The sequence below is a fragment of the Dendrobates tinctorius genome, unplaced genomic scaffold (assembly GCF_039654945.1).
Source record: "Dendrobates tinctorius isolate UK_male_01 unplaced genomic scaffold, ASM3965494v1 ptg000003l, whole genome shotgun sequence".
Lineage (NCBI taxonomy): Eukaryota > Metazoa > Chordata > Amphibia > Anura > Dendrobatidae > Dendrobates > Dendrobates tinctorius.
In genome coordinates, this window is record NW_027361671.1 from 13,603,776 (window position 1) to 13,620,701 (window position 16,926).

Here is a 16,926-nt window from a genome sequence, read left to right on the forward strand (position 1 = left end):
GCCTGTCACCTGTCCTGTGGATAGCTTTATATTTAAGTGACACATTTTCTGAATTCTATGTGTCTAATCTTCCATTGCAACTAATTGTGATGTCAAAAATAAGACTAATTATTATTTCCCCTTATCAAGGTTTGGCAATCAGGTGGGCCCTGTACACTTCTGCATTCTGCGCTATTATATTCCACCCAAAAATGTGTCCTGTTATGTAAACAAAAAGGAAACTTGTTTATACAAAGGGTAGGAAAGCAGATGTAAAAAAATAAGGAAACTAATCCTTAACTTGAATTTACTGCAAGCACATTGCTACATCAAGGCGATGCTGTGATTTCTCATCAAATGATCCAAAATAGTGTTTTCACATTCTCTAATCTGCAGGATCATGGCTATAATATATATTAGACCAATCTCGCCACCCTTATAGTTTGATACCCTGAGCACTGCTGAAAATACAGTGGGTGCGGAAAGTATTCAGACCCCTTTAAATTTTTCACTGTTTCCTTGTAGCCATTTGGTAAATTCAAAAAAGTTCATATTTTTCTCATTAATGTACACTCTGAACCCCATCTTGACTGAAAAAATCAGAAATGTAGAAATTTTTGCAAATTTATTAAACAAGAAAAACTGCAATATCACATAGTCATAAGTATTCAGACCCTTTGCTCAGTATTGAGTAGAAGCACCCTTTTGAGCTAGTACAGCCATGAGTCTTCTTGGGAATGATGCCACAAGTTTTTCACACCTGGATTTGGGGATCCTCTGCCATTCTTCCTTGCAGGTCTTCTCCAGTTCCGTCAGGTTCGATGGTGAACGTTTGTGTACAGCCATTTTCAGGTCTCTCCAGAGATGCTCAATTCGGTTTTGGTCAGGGCTCTGGCTGGGCCAGTCAAGAATGGTCACAGAGTTGTTCAGAAGCCACTCCTTTTTTATTTTAGCTGTGTGCTTCGGGTCATTGTCTTGTTGGAAGGTGAAGCTTCGGCCAAGTCTGAGGTCCAGAGCACTCTGGAAGAGGTTTTCATCCAGGATATCTCTGTGCTTGGACGCATTCTTGTTTCCTTCAGTTGCAACCAGTCGTCCTGTCCCTGAAGCTGAAAAACACCCCCATAGCATGAGGCTGCTTCCGCCATGTTTCACTGTTGGGATTGTATTGGGCAGGTGATGAGCAGTGCCTGGTTTTCTCCACACATACCGCTTAGAATTATCACCAAAAAGTTATATCTTCGTCTCGTCAGACCAGAGGATCTTATTTATCATAGTCTGGGAGTCCTTCATGTGTTTTTTAGCAAACTCTATGTGGGCTTTTATATGTCTTGCACTGAGGAGAGGTTTCCATTGGGCCACTCTGCCATAAAGGCCCGATTGGTGCAGTGCTGCAATGATAGTTGACTTTGTGGAAATTTCTCCCATCTCCCTACTGCATCTGTGGAGCTCTGCCACAGTGATCTTGGGGTTATTCTTTACCTCTTACCAATGCTCTTCTCCCACGATTGCTCAGTTTGGCTGGACGGCCAGATATAGGAAGACATCTGGTGGTCCCAAACTTCTCTGTTTAAGGATTATGGAGGCCACTGTGCTCTTAGGAACCTTGAGCACTGCAGAAATTCTTTTGTAACCTTGGCCAGATCTGTGCCTTGCTACAATTCTGCCTCTGAGCTCCTTGGCCAGTTCTTTTGACCTCATGATTCTCATTTGGTCTGACATGCACTGTGAGCTGTGAGGTCTTATATAGACAGGTGTGTGCCTTTACAAATCAAGTCCTATCAGTTTAATTAATCACAGCTGGACTCCAATGAAGGAGTAGAACCATCTTGAGGAGGATCACAAGGAAATAGCATGTGACTTAAACATGAGTGTCTGAGCAAAGGGTCTGAATACGTATGACCATGATATCTCAGTTTTTCCTTATTAATAAATTTGCAAAAATTGCTACATTTCTGTTTTTTTCAGTCAAGATGGGGGTGCAGAGTGTACATTAATGAGAAAAAAATGAACTTTTTTGAATTTATCAAATGGCAGCAATGAAACAAAGAGTGAAAAATTTCCGTACCCACTGTATATACTGACTCCTCTCAATGTATTGAAATATTTGGGCTGTAAACTTTCCCAATAGATTTTAGAAAAGTATTCCCTACCTCTTACACTTGTAGCCCAGGACAACATTGCAACGGCGCTTCGGTCTAGACATTCTCACTATCGGTGGAGTAAATAGGACTCCCATACACTGCATATCGTCCCCTGTACACGCTGTACTTGTCGTACAGATCTGACTGCTGCTGCCAATCATTGGCTTCAGCGGTCACATGCCTATCCTGACCAGACGTAGAAATGTTACCGTTCTCTCAGGTTAAGTCTTTCAGGTTGAAGATAGATAAAAAGTTTCCCCTTCCCCCCCACACACACCATCTTGGAAATATGAGAGTGACCATGTTGAGAGATTGCTTATAAATATTTTTAATGGTAAAAATGATGATCAGTCCTAACGTTCTTCATTCCCTATTAGCCAGTGGAAGACAGGAGAAGAGTACGGGCCATCCTTCCTTACACTAAAGTCCCAGAGACTGATGAAATCAGGTGGGCAGATCAAGAAATCAACATTTCATATTATACGTATAATATTATCAAGCATTTCATTTCCAATGTTATGTCTATTGATAATTTTACCATTTGTGTGAGATGCAAAAAAGGGGCTAAATGAAAGGGGTCCCTTGCTTGCTTTATTATGGAGCAGATCCCCTCTCTGGGGCAGAGGGAATACACAGAACATTATGATGGTAATTGTGACCGTGGTAGAGATGTTTGCCATGCCACATAACAAATGTGCTAACTGTACAGAGTGTTTTTATTAGTACCAGTTCTGTCTCCGGTTTAAGACCATCTTTACTCTGTCATTTGCGAGTACATTTTAGGTGTTGGTAGTAATTGTGCTGTACAGTGCAGAATAAGGAGATGAAAGAGGAGGTTTTATTATAGAAAGGATGTTGACAAAAATGCCCCTTTTTTAGCAGTTGTCAGTAGTACGGGGGTTCCTCACCCCTTTATAAGGCAGATCATAGAGCAGCTTTCCATCCCGAGGACTCTCCATCTGATTATATCAGTGGTTAGCGCATTGTATCATTGGAACATACTCCGTTTCTCTGCCTAAGTGACAGTCATAAATCTACTTCTATTTGTTGAATTGAATGGCATATCTGGGGGTATACAGTGACCATATTTTCCCTTGTTTTTTTTTTTTTTTCCCTTCAGTTTCCTGAAAGGAGATATGTTTATAGTCCATAATGAGTTAGAAGATGGATGGATGTGGGTGACCAATCTTCGCACTAATGAACAAGGACTTATAGTTGTAGATTTGGTGAATGAAGTGGTAAGTATATTGGTTTTTCCTCCTTTTTACCAGTTGTATACAAGAATTATAGACTCCTAACTATTCAGGAGGGATACAGGCTTTCTGGGTATGGAGAAACCCGGTTTAATATGAAAACTAATTTTAAATGCCATGCTCCAAGTTGGGGAAAAATTGAAAAGTCTGGGTTTGGTATGAGATTTGCAGACTCATAACTACAAATAGTTTTGAGATTTTCTGAGCTGAAGCATATTAAAGGGGTTGAACCACCTGGGACATTTGTAGATGGGATAGGGAACATCTGTGTCTTACTGATGTGGTACCCAACAAGCGTGTTCCCTGAAAAATGGAGAATGGGGTGTATGCACCTCTTCATGCCAGGGCCCATGTCTTGTGATAGGTGCCGGACTCACACAGGGTCTTGCATCTTCTGGACATCTAACACATCCTATCAGTATGACATGTAGATCTGAGATGGGATGAGATTGATGGGAAAACCAATCTTGTAGCTGTGAAGGACAGTGCTGTGTACGGTAGTTATTAGAACTGAGCAAAAGTTTCACAAGACCTTGGCCTGGCAGCCGAATTAGGGTAGTGTGAACTTCCTCCTCTGGCACTCGAGTCCTAACTTCCAGGGGGCACCACTTGTGTTCACTAGGCCTCCAACCATGTCATGTCTTTTCTCAACTCAGATATTATAGTCACTTTGTATGTAGATAAATTCTACCTACTAGCTTGGCCCGTGCAAAATTTTCGCACATTGGTCGTCGGGGGCGCAGGCAATTTCAGAAAAAGCAAGCTGGTCAAATGTAAACGTATTTCATGAGATGATGAACTCAGACAGGTATTTATATATGTAGATTGGTAATACAATAAATTGGTTTGATAAGTAGAGGCCAAAAAATGTCTTGCGGTTGAGGTGCCTCCTGCAGGTCATTGTTTCTTTCTGCAGGTTTATGAAAATGAATGTCTAAACTGTGTTTAGTGATAAAACCGTGAATGTGTGGTTTGTTTGACTCTTTTCTTGCTGTAGGGAGCAAGTTTACATTTCAAATGGTGTATGATTTGTGTGGTGGGGTGAAGTAATCCGCGAAAAAGCAGTGCATGTATACAAATGTGTTTGAATATGTGACTCGCCTGCAGTGTCGTGTGCAATCCTCCAGTGTGCCTGATATAAGCTGGGCAAGCGCTTGAGCAAGCTGGAAAGACCCCAAGGCAAATGTTTGGATTTGTGATGTCTGTAAGCAGCTTTGTGGTTGTGTGCTTTGGGGTAGTGTGCTGCCACCTGCAGGCAATTTGACTTTTGAAATGGTGTATCATTTGTTTGTGTGGGTGGAGTATGAATGAAGCAAGTGTACAATTCAATAGGCAGTGCATGTTTACAAATGTGTTTGCATATGTGCCTCGCCTGCAATGAAGTGTGCAATCCTCCAATTTGGCTAAAATAGGCTGGGCAAGCAGTTCGGCAAGCGGGAAAGCCCCCAAGGCAAATGTTTGGATTTGTTTGTGATTTCTGTAAGCAGCTTTGTGGTAGTGTGCTTTGGGGTACTGTGGTGCCACCTGCAGGTCACTTTTCCTTACTGTAGGTTTATGAAAATTAATGTTTAAACTGTATTTTGTGATCAGATCGTAGATGTGTGGTGTGTTTGGCTATTTTCTTGCTGAAGGGGGCAAGTTTACCTTTCAAATGGTTTATCATTTGTGTGTGTGGGTGCAGTATGACCGGGGATACAAAGGAATCACCGAAAAACAGTGTTTAGAAATAATAGAATAAATGGTTCTATGTGCACAATTTCTACCTTTTTTTTTTTTTTTCTTTTTTTTTGTTAGGGCAGAGAAGAGGATCCCCATGAAGGCAAGATGTAAGCATTATTACATGTGTTGTGTAGGTTACAAGCCTCAAATTATCTGTGACTTGCTATATGTAGCCTGTGTTTAAACATTAATGGTAGAATATGACAAAGGAGTAAAGGAGTAATACTCGCCTTACCGATCCCCTTAAGATACGTCATTGGTCCCATCGACCGAGTACTAAACTACATACCACTATTGTTCTCATCAATAATGCCAAGACCTGTATGTAAATCAGGTTGATCTGGATCTGTTAGCCTCAACTGCTAAGCCGAGTTCTATCTTGAGCTGATGCCGTGGCTCCAATATGAAGTGTGCCATATTGATCAATGAATGCGTTATTAATCAGCTTGGCAATGGTTGTATTCTGCACATATTTACTTCTGCTTTTCTTTAGATGGTTCCATGGGAAAATCAACAAGCAGGAAGCCTATAATCTACTTATGACAGGTAATTGCTTATGTGAAATTTACAGTCTCAAATTGGCCAGATAAAGGGTCCACTTCTTTCTTCTGAAATGCCATGTACATGTAAAGGCATAAGAAACCCTAAAAAAATCTCATTGCTTACCCCAAAATGCTTATTGAAGGCCCCCCATTGGCCATGAGTACCATATGTAAACAAACTGACGCCCCTCTCCCCATAGCTACCCGACTGCCAGAGGTCCGAATGATTTGCCCAGTATTCTGTATAGGCGCACATTCAGGCAGCATCATCTCCTGTATTTGCACCTAAACGCTTTGGGTCTGCACAATAAAGGACAAAACTATGGACACTTTGGTCTGTCACATACAGTACCCATGACCAGCAAGGGTGGCTTCTAAGTACATACTGCTGTATGCATTATGGTTTCTTTTTAGCAATTTATATCTTGGCAAGTGACATTTTTCAGAAATGTAACAGAAATTGGACACATTTTCCCACCTTTACTGATTCATCCAGAGAAATCATTTGATAGAAGAGACTCTGATATAATTTCTGATAGGTTTCTTCTACTGTTCTGCCAGGTTTAGACTCCATTGCCCTATCGTACATTGTCAAGGCAGCTTCATGGTGCCTGACGAGTATCATGCACTAGTCCTGATAAGTAGAGTAGGACTACTATGTAATATGCTAGTCTCCCTTATGGTTATTCCAACAACTATACTACCCAGTTTCCAGTTGCGTCTCGCCACACCCAAGGACGGCATGGGCGGAGGAGTAAAATTGAAGGGACACTTTAATTGCAATATTTTCATTTACATTTTTGTTCTAAACAAGTTTTGTTTGTGTGCACATCCTCATTATCGCCTATTTGGTTTCTCCTTCCTTTAACTCCTTTGTGTTCCACTCTGTTGTTTGGTGAGTGTATTTCTCCTACGCCTTACTGGGGGACACAGAGACAGTGGGTGTTATGCTGCTGCCACTAGGAGGACACTAAGTAAACCAGAAAAAAGTTAGCTCCTTCCTGCAGTATACACCCTCTCGCTGGCTGGGATTTCTCCAGTTCTTTGCTTAGTGTCTGTAGGAGGCACTTGGGTCTGGTTTCAGACCCCACAGTTTTTATTTATTTTTGAATTTTCTGTAAATTTTTATTTTTTAATTAGCGGAGTGAAGTGGGCGACGGTTCCTTTCTACAGCCCGCTCTCCCCCAAACCAACAACAGGCAAGCACGTGGAGTAACCCTTCACGTACACTTTCCTGCGACGAATGGGGCTGATTCCTCTGACGATGATTCCCTTATGGTCGGTACTCCACGGATACGAGGGCTAGCGCAAAAGGAACGAAGCACAGGAGTGCATGAAGAGGACTTGAGCAGCGCTTTCCGATGCCCTGAATCAGCCCCACAGCTCTTCATCCCCCTACCACAGGGTGGATCGATTGAGCAGTACCACTTTAAAACCTCCTCCAGCTCTGCTGCATCGCCCGGAGGATGAGACCCTGCAGCTGGAAGAACGCACAACGCAACCTGCCTGAGCTCAGGAGTGGAGGTATGGGGTCAGGTCCTTACCCCCGGGAGAAGCGCTGACTTGGCGTCATCGCGCCCGGGGGGCTCTCGGCGCTCGGGTAGGCCAAAAATTTAGTCCCTGGCTTTTCCGGCCTACTAGGCCGCAATTTGACTAGCGCCGTCTGCGTTAATGTTGCCACCCCCTTCTCTTGGCGCCTCTTACGAGACGCGCAATTCTAATCTCGGGGGCCATGTCCTTTTCCATCAGCGGCCGTTAATCCCTTCAGGAGCACTAGGCCTGCTCTGGACAGCCGGATACCGGGTGACACCACAGACCACCGCTATTCCTCGCGGGGGACACAGCACTGGACCGTGGGTAAGCAGCATCTGCCCTCAGATTAAAGCTTAACCCCTTCCCGGCACATTCTGTGTAGCTGCAGACAGACTCTGCCATTAACCCGTTCAGGGGCGCTATGCCTTAATCTAAGGAGGCTAAACAGGTGGTTAATATTCACACTGCGTTTTTTTTTTATACCGTGTGCACCATTTGCAAGTCTGCATTACCCAGTGGACAGACTAATCCGTTATACACGGACTGTTACCCGGCCTGCTCTTCTCGCCGCGCTGCTGACGGGCCTCCTGCGCTTAGTACCCCTGAAGGGGCCGCGCGTCTCTCACGGTCGGTGAAGTCTCTGACCCAGGCTATATTCTCCCTCCGGGAGGACTCTTTAAGTCAGAACCACCAGCAGGGGCCATCCTCGTTCAAGGGATGGTCAGGTCTCTGGAAAACTGACCCATGACGCGTCCCCTAGTCACGTTCGCTCCTCCGCATCGGTGCCTCCTGTCTCTTGCTCGCCTTTTTCTGAGGTTCACAGCGAGCACGACTCTGAAGTCAAATCTAACTCGTCAGCCCCTCAGAATCCCCCATCTGATCAGGAGTCGCTTGATTCTCTTATAGAATCAGTCAACAGGATTCTGAAGTTGGATGAGGAAAATATTCCCGCTCCAGCACACACAATCTCATTAAGAAAACCAAGCGTGTGCGTAGGTTGTTTACCAGCCGTCCAGAAACATAGGGACCGGCCACATAAATGGTTCTCAGGGCAACAGTCTATTCAGGCTAAATAGCCTATTGATACAGACCTAATGAAGGATTGGTTACAGTCCCCTCCGGTGGACCCTCCTGTATCGCGTCTTGCTTCTAAAAGGCTCCTATCTGTTTCTGAGGATTCCTCAGTCAGAAACTCCTCCGATCGTCAAATTGACTATCTTGCCTTCTTTCGCGGCAATTTAGGTCTCTAAGGCAATGGCCGCTTGGGCAGAAGCCTTAATTACTTCCCTCCAGGGCACCATTCTTCCTCCGGAGGCGACCTCTGTTGCCAGGCAGTTAATTCACGTAGCGGTCTTTGTAGTAGGCACTTCTGGTGATGCCGCCAACTGCGCGGCTCAAATGCCGCTAATGCGACCTCCATTGCAAGAGCCCTATGGCTCTGCACATGGCGGGCGGATGCCACATCTAAAAGAGCATTGTCTTCTCTCCCCTTTCAAACAGGTCGTCCTTTTGGGGAGAAACTGGACTAGCTCTTTTCTGATACTACTGGAGGGAAAAGTAAATTCCTTCCTCAGCACAAGGGCTGTCCGGCCGTTTCGCAACCAACAGCCGACGCGTCTTCAATCTTCTCCCAACAATTCCGGTTGGTCCTCCTCTACTTTCTCTTCCGGATCAAGTCGGTCCCCGCGAGAAGACAGAGGCTCCCAGGTCTCATAGAGACCTAACCGCTCTCAGAAACCCAGGTCTAGGGCTTCTGGATCTAGGAGAGCCAGATCTCGTAAATCTACCCAATGACTTGTTGCGTTTTCCGGCAGGCACCGACAAAGTTGGCGGCCGCCTAATTTCCTTCAGCCACACTTGCCTCAGTTGCCCACGACAAGTGGGTCAGGTAGTTGGTGTCCTCCGGATATAAGATAGAGGTTTCTCCCCTCCAACTCGGTTTTTCCTTTCCTATCCCCCAAGGAAAAGACAAGAGCCTTCCTTCGGGCCGTTCAAGCTCTGATAAGGGACGGAGTCATCATTCCGGGCCCTCATTACGATAGGTTCATGGGTTTTTATTCAAACCTTTTTCTCCTTCGCCTCATTGGAGGACACAGATACTGTGGGTGTATGCTTCTGCCGCTAGGAGGCTGACACTTAGTGAAAAAAAGAGGTTAGCTCCTCCTCCGTCGTATACACCCTCGCCCCTATTGCGGGCGGAACTCAGTTTTTTGCTTAGTGTCCTTTGGAGGCACACACGTCTGGATGTCTCCAGACTTTTTTTTTTTATTTTCGCCTTCCCATGATGATGAGACAGGGGCGACGGATCCTATTGAAAGGGTCCGATCTCCCCAAACCATTAACGGGCGAGCACACGTTGAGTATCGTCTCCGCGTATCCTTTCCCGCACCGTGGGACATATCTGGGTCTTTTCCCTCAGACTTCTATTTTTATTTTTTATTTTATGAAGATTAAACAGGGGCAACGCATCCTATTGAAAGGATCCGATTTCCCCAAACCATCAACGGGCAAGCACGTGCGAGTATCCCTCCATGTTATCCTCTCCCGCGACGTGGGACATAATGCCGGACTTAGCCCTCTCCACCCCTAGGTATTGAAACCATGGGCTTGCACAGAGGCACAAGACTAGTCTGTGCGGCCCCCACTGCTCCACCAACGCTAGACGGCGGTGCTGCATGGCGGCGGATGGTCCCTCTCCTCGCCCCTGCAGGGGGGACGGAGCTAGGGTGCCTGCACTGTCCAGAAAATTACCCCATCCCCTCTACCTGGTGCGCTGGAGCTGTAGTGGAGGTTATCGCAGGTATGGAGGACTGGGGAGGGCCCTGCGGCAGCCTTCCGAGAAGGCTCCAGGCGGAAGGTTGTGCTCACCTGGTCCACAGCATTTCCTTTCCTCTCTCTTACCCCCCCAGGCGGGGGCCGCCAGCGCGGATGTCGGTCCATGGAGCGGCTCAGAGAAGGGCCGGCGGGATCGCCATGGTTGCAGGGCTGCCAGTGCGCGGGCGGGCAGGTGTAGAAATTTAGCCCGCGGCTTCAGCCGTGACTAGGCTGCGGGTGGAAGTCCCGCCCCCGGCGTGATGTCATTTCCGGCGCCGCCCCCCCGTGGCTAGGGCGGACGCGAACAAATTGAGCCCCCCGGTCTCATTACAGGGTAGGCCGCGACCGGGAGAGGACGTCTCGGCCTACCCGGGGGAGAAAGGAGTGCAGGAGAGCGCAGCACAGAGGCAGCGGCAGGAGCACGTGGGGACACAGGATCAGGGTAAGTGCGACCCCCGACTCTGGAGCCGCGCTACCTGCGATAAAAGGGGGTTTGTTTCCTCCTCCTCCCTTCCCTCAACCCTCTTATAGAAAACAGAGGGGGTTATTGAGCCTGGCAGCAATATGACCGGAAAAGGGGAAATTGCACACGTTCCTTTATGCCGCATTTCCTGTGGTGCCAGTTTTCCACGAGCGCAGAGTAAAATATTATGTGAAACCTGTGACTCCGAACGTGCCCAGGAGCCCTCCCCTGTGACCGAACCCACAATGCTGGTGTGGGCAGACAGCAGAGGATAAGGCTTGGGATTCCCGCTGTGCAGCGCCCGGAACCCGACGCCTAACAGAACTTCAGTGTCCGTCCTCCACTGCGACCGCGACCAATGTGCCAAGCCCCCCGAGTGGGCCCTATCACTGTCTCAGTTCATGCCTCAGGTGGGGGCAAGGACAGTGGCTCGCCGGCCTTAGAGAGGACCTCCACCTCACGAGCCTCCGGCCTGCAGGGGCCGCTGTCACTCCAGGCAGACCCGAGGGAAACAAATCCACACTGTGTCGCCCAGTCCATCCGGTGCCTTGGCAACTGTAAGTTCTGCTTCTCGCTCCCCGTCACCAGTGGTTGATAGCGAGCAGACCTCAGATTGCGACTCAGACGAGCCCCTTGACCTGGATACTCCAGCGTCACTTGAAACAAGATATCCGTTTGCTCCGAACCTCCGTAAAAAAGGGATGGAATCACTGATGGTGGATCCTCCGGTTTTGCGCCTAGCCACTAAGACCCTGCTATCCGTCCCTAGTGTTTCCTCAATAAAGGATCCCACGAATCGCCTTAGAGAGAGCTTAGCTCGCTCAGTATATGAGGCGTCAGGGTCAGCGCTCGCTCCCTCATTCACAGCAACTTGGGTAGCCAAGGCTATGATATCATGGTCAGAAACATTAAACAAGGTCGCGCAGGAGCAGGATCTACCTGCAGAGATTTCGGAGGTCACAGTTCAGATGGTGATGGCCGGAGACTATGTAATCAATGTGTCTTTGGATGCAGACAAATTGCTCGGCACTTGCTGCCCCAATGCAATTTTTATCAGAAGAGCCCTATGGTGAAGGACATGGCGAGCCGATTCTACTTCTAAGAAGTCCTTGACTTCCCTGCCTTAGCAGTGCGGCCACCTATTTGGGGAGGAGTTGGATCAACTTATCTCTGACTCCACAGGAGGAAAGAGCGGGTTTCTCCCTCAACAAAAGGTCAAAACGCTTTTTCGTCACCCATTTTTTCAGGCACATTTCGGGCCTTTCGCAACCCCGGGTGGACTACAGCTGCCAATTCCGCCGCCTCAGGCCGCCCCAACCACGATAGGGAGCGGCAGGTCTCATATAGAGCCAACCCATTGGGGAGAAAGCATACTCAGCAGCCCAGATCGAGGGGATCCAGATCCCAAAGATCGTCGGCCAAATGACTCGAGGCCTTTACCAGACGACACCGGCAAGGTGGGCGGCCGCCTACTCTGGTTTCACCACGTCTGGGTCAATGTCGCTCACGACGCATGGGGAAAGGAATTGGTGGCCTCAGGTTACAAGATAGGATTTGTCAGATATCCTCCAAGACGTTTTTTTTTTCCCGGCTTCCCAGGGTGGATACCCAGGCAAGGGCTCTATTGGGAGCCATCAAATCGCTCCAGCACAACGGAGTCCTTGTTCCAGTGCCGGAACATGAAAGAGCTCAGGGGTTCTATTCCCACTTTTTTTGCGGTCCCCAAAAGGACAGGTCTGTCAGGCCTGTTTTGGACCTGAAGCTTCTGAACAAATTCATCAGGATCAGACATTTCCGGATGGAGTCTCTCCGTTCAGTCATATCAGCCATGGAGCAGTGAAAATACTTGGCCTCAATAGGCATCCAGGACGCATATCTGCATATTCCCATTTTTCCTCCTCATCAGAGGTTTCTACGCTTCACCATCGGCGATCAACATTTCGTAGCGCTACCCTTCGGGCTAGCCACGGTTCCCAGAGTGTTCACAAAGGTTATGGCAGTTGTCATGGCCACACTGCATTCTCGGGGCATAGTCATCTTGCCTTATCTGAACGACCTCTTGGTCAAGGGCCCATCAATACGGGCACGCGAGGAAAAGCTCAACATCACGCTAGATACTCTTGCCCGCTTAGGATGGTTGGCAATGCAAAGAAGTCATCCCTTGTGCCAGCTCAGAGGATCTCCTTCCTAGGAAGGATCTTCGACACTTGCCGAGGGTTGGTAATTCTCCCTCAGGAAAAGGCGCTAGCTCTCCGGAAGGGAGTCCGGACACTTCGCCAACCAGTCCCTCATACCATCTGATCCGGGATGAGGATTCTAGGGAAAATGGTGGCAGCGATGGAAGTGTTACCTGTCGCCCAGTTCCACCTTCGCCCCCTGCAGCACGCCCTCTTGTCAGCCTGGGACAAGAATCCTTTCACGCTCGATCGGCGGTGCCGACTGTCCTCTCAAATCAGGCAGTCGCTCAGATAGTGGATAGCCAGTTCCTCTCTGGCCCAGGGGAAACCTTTCCCCCCCAGATCATTGGCTGGTAATGACAACCGACGCCAGTCTCCTCGGTGGGGGAGCAGTGTTTCGCCACCACACAACCCAGGAATGGTGGTCGCCACAGGAGGCATGCCTCCCGATCAACTTATTGGAGATACGAGCTATTCGGCTGGCTCTGCAGAAGTCTCATCACTTTCTAACAGGCCGCCCCGTCCGGATTCATTCGGACAACGCCATGGCGGTGGCTTACATAAATCATGAAGGGGGCACCCGCAGCAGAGCAATCATGCGCGAGGTGGGGCTCGTTCTTCAGTGGGCCGAAGCAAACCACTTGGTGATTTCGGCTGTCCGCATTCCGGGGCGTGGAAAATTGGGCGGCAGACTTTCTCAGCCAACAGGGTCTTGCATCCGGAGAGTGGCCTCTACATCCCGAAGTTTTTCAGCAGATTTGTCAACTGTGGGGAGCTCCGGATGTGGACCTGATGGCTTCCAGAGTGAATGCCAAGGTGCCAGCATATGTCGCTCAGGCCAGGGACCCGCAGGCATTCGCGGTGGACGCGTTGGTTCTGCCATGGAACCAGTTTTGCTTCCCATATCTCCCATATCTATTTCCCCCACTGCCACTACTTCCGAGAGTCATCAAAAAGATCAAGACGGAAGGGGTGCTGGCGATTCTGCTGGCCCCAGACTGGCCCCGTCGCTGCTCGCTGACGTTCCTTGGCGCCTGCCAGAGCGCCCAGATCTACTGTCTCAAGGGCCGATTTGCCACCCGAACTCAGGGACCCTGTGTTTGTCGGCATGGCCATTGAATCTTGGATTCTAACCCAGGCTGGCTTCGGGAGCGAGGTGGTCGCTACAATGATTAGCGCCCGGAAGCCTGCTTCAGCACGAATTTACCACCACACCTGGAAGGTGTTCTTTGCTTGGTATCGAGGCCACGGTGTTTCTCCGCTGAGATTCTCGATCCCCAACATCTTGGCTTTTCTCCAGTCGGGCTTAGAGAGCCCGGATAGCTCAGTCAATAGAGCATTAGACTCGGGCTTTGCCCCAAGTTCCCTCAGGAGACAGATATCGGCCTTATCTGTCATGTTCCAGCGCAGAATTGCTACCAATTTGCAAGTGAAGACTTTTTCATTCAGGGAGTCTCCCACTTGGTACCTTCCTATAAGGCGCCTATGGACGCCTGGGACCTTAACATGGTCCTAAGTGTTCTGCAGGAAGCTCCATTCGAACCGCTTCAGGATATCTCTTTGAGGTACCTTTCCAGGAAAGTGGTGTTCCTAGTGGCCATCACTTCCATCAGGCGGGCTTCAGAGCTGGCGGCCCTATCCTGTCGAGCTCCGTTCCTCACTTTCCATAAGGATAAGGAGGTGCTCAGACCAGCCCCTCCTTTTCTGCCGAAAGTCGTATCCTCTTGTCACATTAATGAAGATGTTGTTTTGCCTTCATTTTGTCCAGCACCGGTGCACCGCGTGGAAAGGGCTCTTCACACGTTAGACCTGGTAAGAGCCCTCCGGAGGTACGTGTCGCGGACGGCACCCTTTCGTTAGACGGAGAGGCTGTTCGTGCTCCCCGAAGGGCGCAGGAAGGGACTCGCTGCCTCAAAATCGACCATAGCCAGATGGATTCGTTTGACTATTCAGGAGTCCTACCGCATTAGAGGCACGCCGATTCCAGCAGGGATCAGAGCGCACTCTACCCGGGCAGTGGGCGCCTCTTGGGTGCTTCGGCACCAGGCTTCGACCGAACAGGTTTGCAAGGCAGCAACATGGTCCAGCCTGCACACATTTGCCAAACATTATAATATCCATGCTCAGGCCTCGGCGGATGCGAGCCTGGGTAGAAGGATTCTCCAAGCAGCGGTGGCGCACCATTTAAACGAGGTGCATGTAGCTTGGATCGGTGAGTCAATCTCCCACCCAGGGACTGCTTTAGGACATCCCACAGTATCTGTGTCCCCCAATGAGGATTTTTGTGATAACTCACCGTAAAATCCTTTTCTCTGAGACGCTCATTGGGGGACACAGCACCCACCCTATTAGCCAGTTGGCTCTGTTTTTATTTAGTTAATACGCATTTATTTATGTGATATAAGGGTGGTCCTTTTCTGGACATGTTGTACCTGTATTAAGGCTGATTTTGTTGTCCTCCTACTGCTTTGGCACCAAACTGAGTTCCGCCCGCAATAGGGGCGAGGGTGTATACGACGGAGGAGGAGCTAACCTCTTTTTTTCACTTAGTGTCAGCCTCCTAACGGCAGAAGCATACACCCACAGTATCTGTGTTCACCAATGAGCGTCTCGGAGAAAAGGATTTTACGGTGAGTTATCACAAAAATCAATGTTTTTGTGGTTCCCAAAAAAGACGGGGCGATCCGACTCATTCTGGATCTCAAACTGTTCTTCAGTTTGTCGAAGTACGGCGACTCCGAATGGAATACTCCGGTCAGTTGTCACTTCCATGGAAAAAGGAAAAGTTCCTAGCATCCATCGACGTCAAAGACGCTTACTTTTCACATTCCGGATCTGCCCGTCTCACCAGTATTTCCAGCTTTTTTTTTTTGCAATTCACGAGCAACACTTCCAGTTTCCTTGACTTGCCCGTCGGACTCTTTATTAAGGTCATGGCGGCTGTCATGACCATTCTCCACTTGCGGGGAGTGGCGGTGTTACCGCATCTGGGCGACTGGACGACCTGCTCATCAAGGGCCCGTCCCTTCCAGCCTGCGAGGAATCCGTGGACATAACAGTGATACACTTTCTCGTCCTTTTCAGGAATGATCTTGGACACTTCCTTCGAGTTGGTCATTCTCCCTCCAGAAAGGGCCCAAGCCTTACTACAGGCAGCGCGGACTCTTTAACCACCGGTTTCGTGCTCTATTCATTTCTGCATGGGAGTTCTCGGAAAGATGGTGGCAGCGATGGAAGCAGTTCCATTGGCACAGTTCCACCTCTGTTCCTTACAACATGCGTTGCTGTTAGCTTGGAACATGAACCCGTTTTCCCTGGTTCGTCGGATCCTTCTGTCCCTGTGGGTCAGGCAAGCCCTCAGGTGGTGGACACTGAGGTCCTCCCTGAATCGGGGGAAGTATTTTCTCCCAGTAAATTGGCTGGTAGTAACCACCGACACCAATCATCTCAACTGGGGTGCGGTCTTTTGTCACCACACGGCGCAAGGGTCGCAGGTCGACACAAGAGTCACGTCTCCCCGTCAACATTTTGGAAATACGAGCGATCAGATTAGCTCTACAGAGTTTCCACCATCTCCTCGCGGATCACCCCATCAAGATCCAATCCAACAACGCCACAGCTGTAGCGTATGTCAACTGCCAGGGAGGTATCCGTAGCATGTTGGCCATGCACGAGGTGAGTCGCATCCTCCATTGGGCCGAGTAGAAAATTGGACGGCAGATTTTCTCAGTCGCCACGGCATCGCCTCGGGAGAGTGGTCCCTTCATCCAGAAGTCTTTCAGCAGATTTGTCATTGTTGGGGGATTCCGGATGTGGATCTCATGGCCTCAAGACTAAGCAACAAGGTTCGTTGCCCGATCGCGCGATCCATGTGCCATTGAAGCTGACGCCATGGCACCGGCACCGGTTCCGGTTCATACATCTTCCCCCCTCTTTCCTTGCTTCCGAGGGTCATCAAGTAGATCAGAGCGGAGGGAGTACCAGTGATCCTAGTCACGCCAGATTGGCCGCGCCGAGCATGGTATGCAGAACTAATACAACTGGTCGCCGATGTCTCCTGGCGACTTCCAGATCGCATGGATCTACTTTCGCAGGGCCCGAGTTTCCTCCAGAACTCCGAGGTCCTGTCTTTGATGGCGTGGCCGTTGAATCCTGGTTTTTACCACAGGTTTAGTTGTCTCACAACGTGATTTCCACCATGATTAATGCTAGGAAGCCTGTGTCCATGCGCATCTATCACCGCACCTGGCAAAACCTTTTCGCGGTGCAAGGATCATGGTCGATCACCTCTGGTGTTTTTTCATT

At 48.9% G+C, this 16,926-nt stretch overlaps 1 protein-coding gene across 2 annotated transcripts in view; it reads left to right on the top strand.

Annotated features, from left to right (window-relative positions):
* RASA1 (RAS p21 protein activator 1) overlaps positions 1-16,926 on the top strand; it is a 98,637-nt gene that overhangs the window by 30,840 nt on the left and 50,871 nt on the right. For both annotated transcript variants that reach the window (XM_073584131.1, XM_073584216.1), the window contains exons 4-7: positions 2,502-2,568; positions 3,241-3,358; positions 5,168-5,199; positions 5,586-5,638. In XM_073584131.1, coding sequence (XP_073440232.1) covers positions 2,502-2,568; positions 3,241-3,358; positions 5,168-5,199; positions 5,586-5,638 — 270 coding nt within the window. The remainder of the gene's footprint in view (positions 1-2,501; positions 2,569-3,240; positions 3,359-5,167; positions 5,200-5,585; positions 5,639-16,926) is intronic.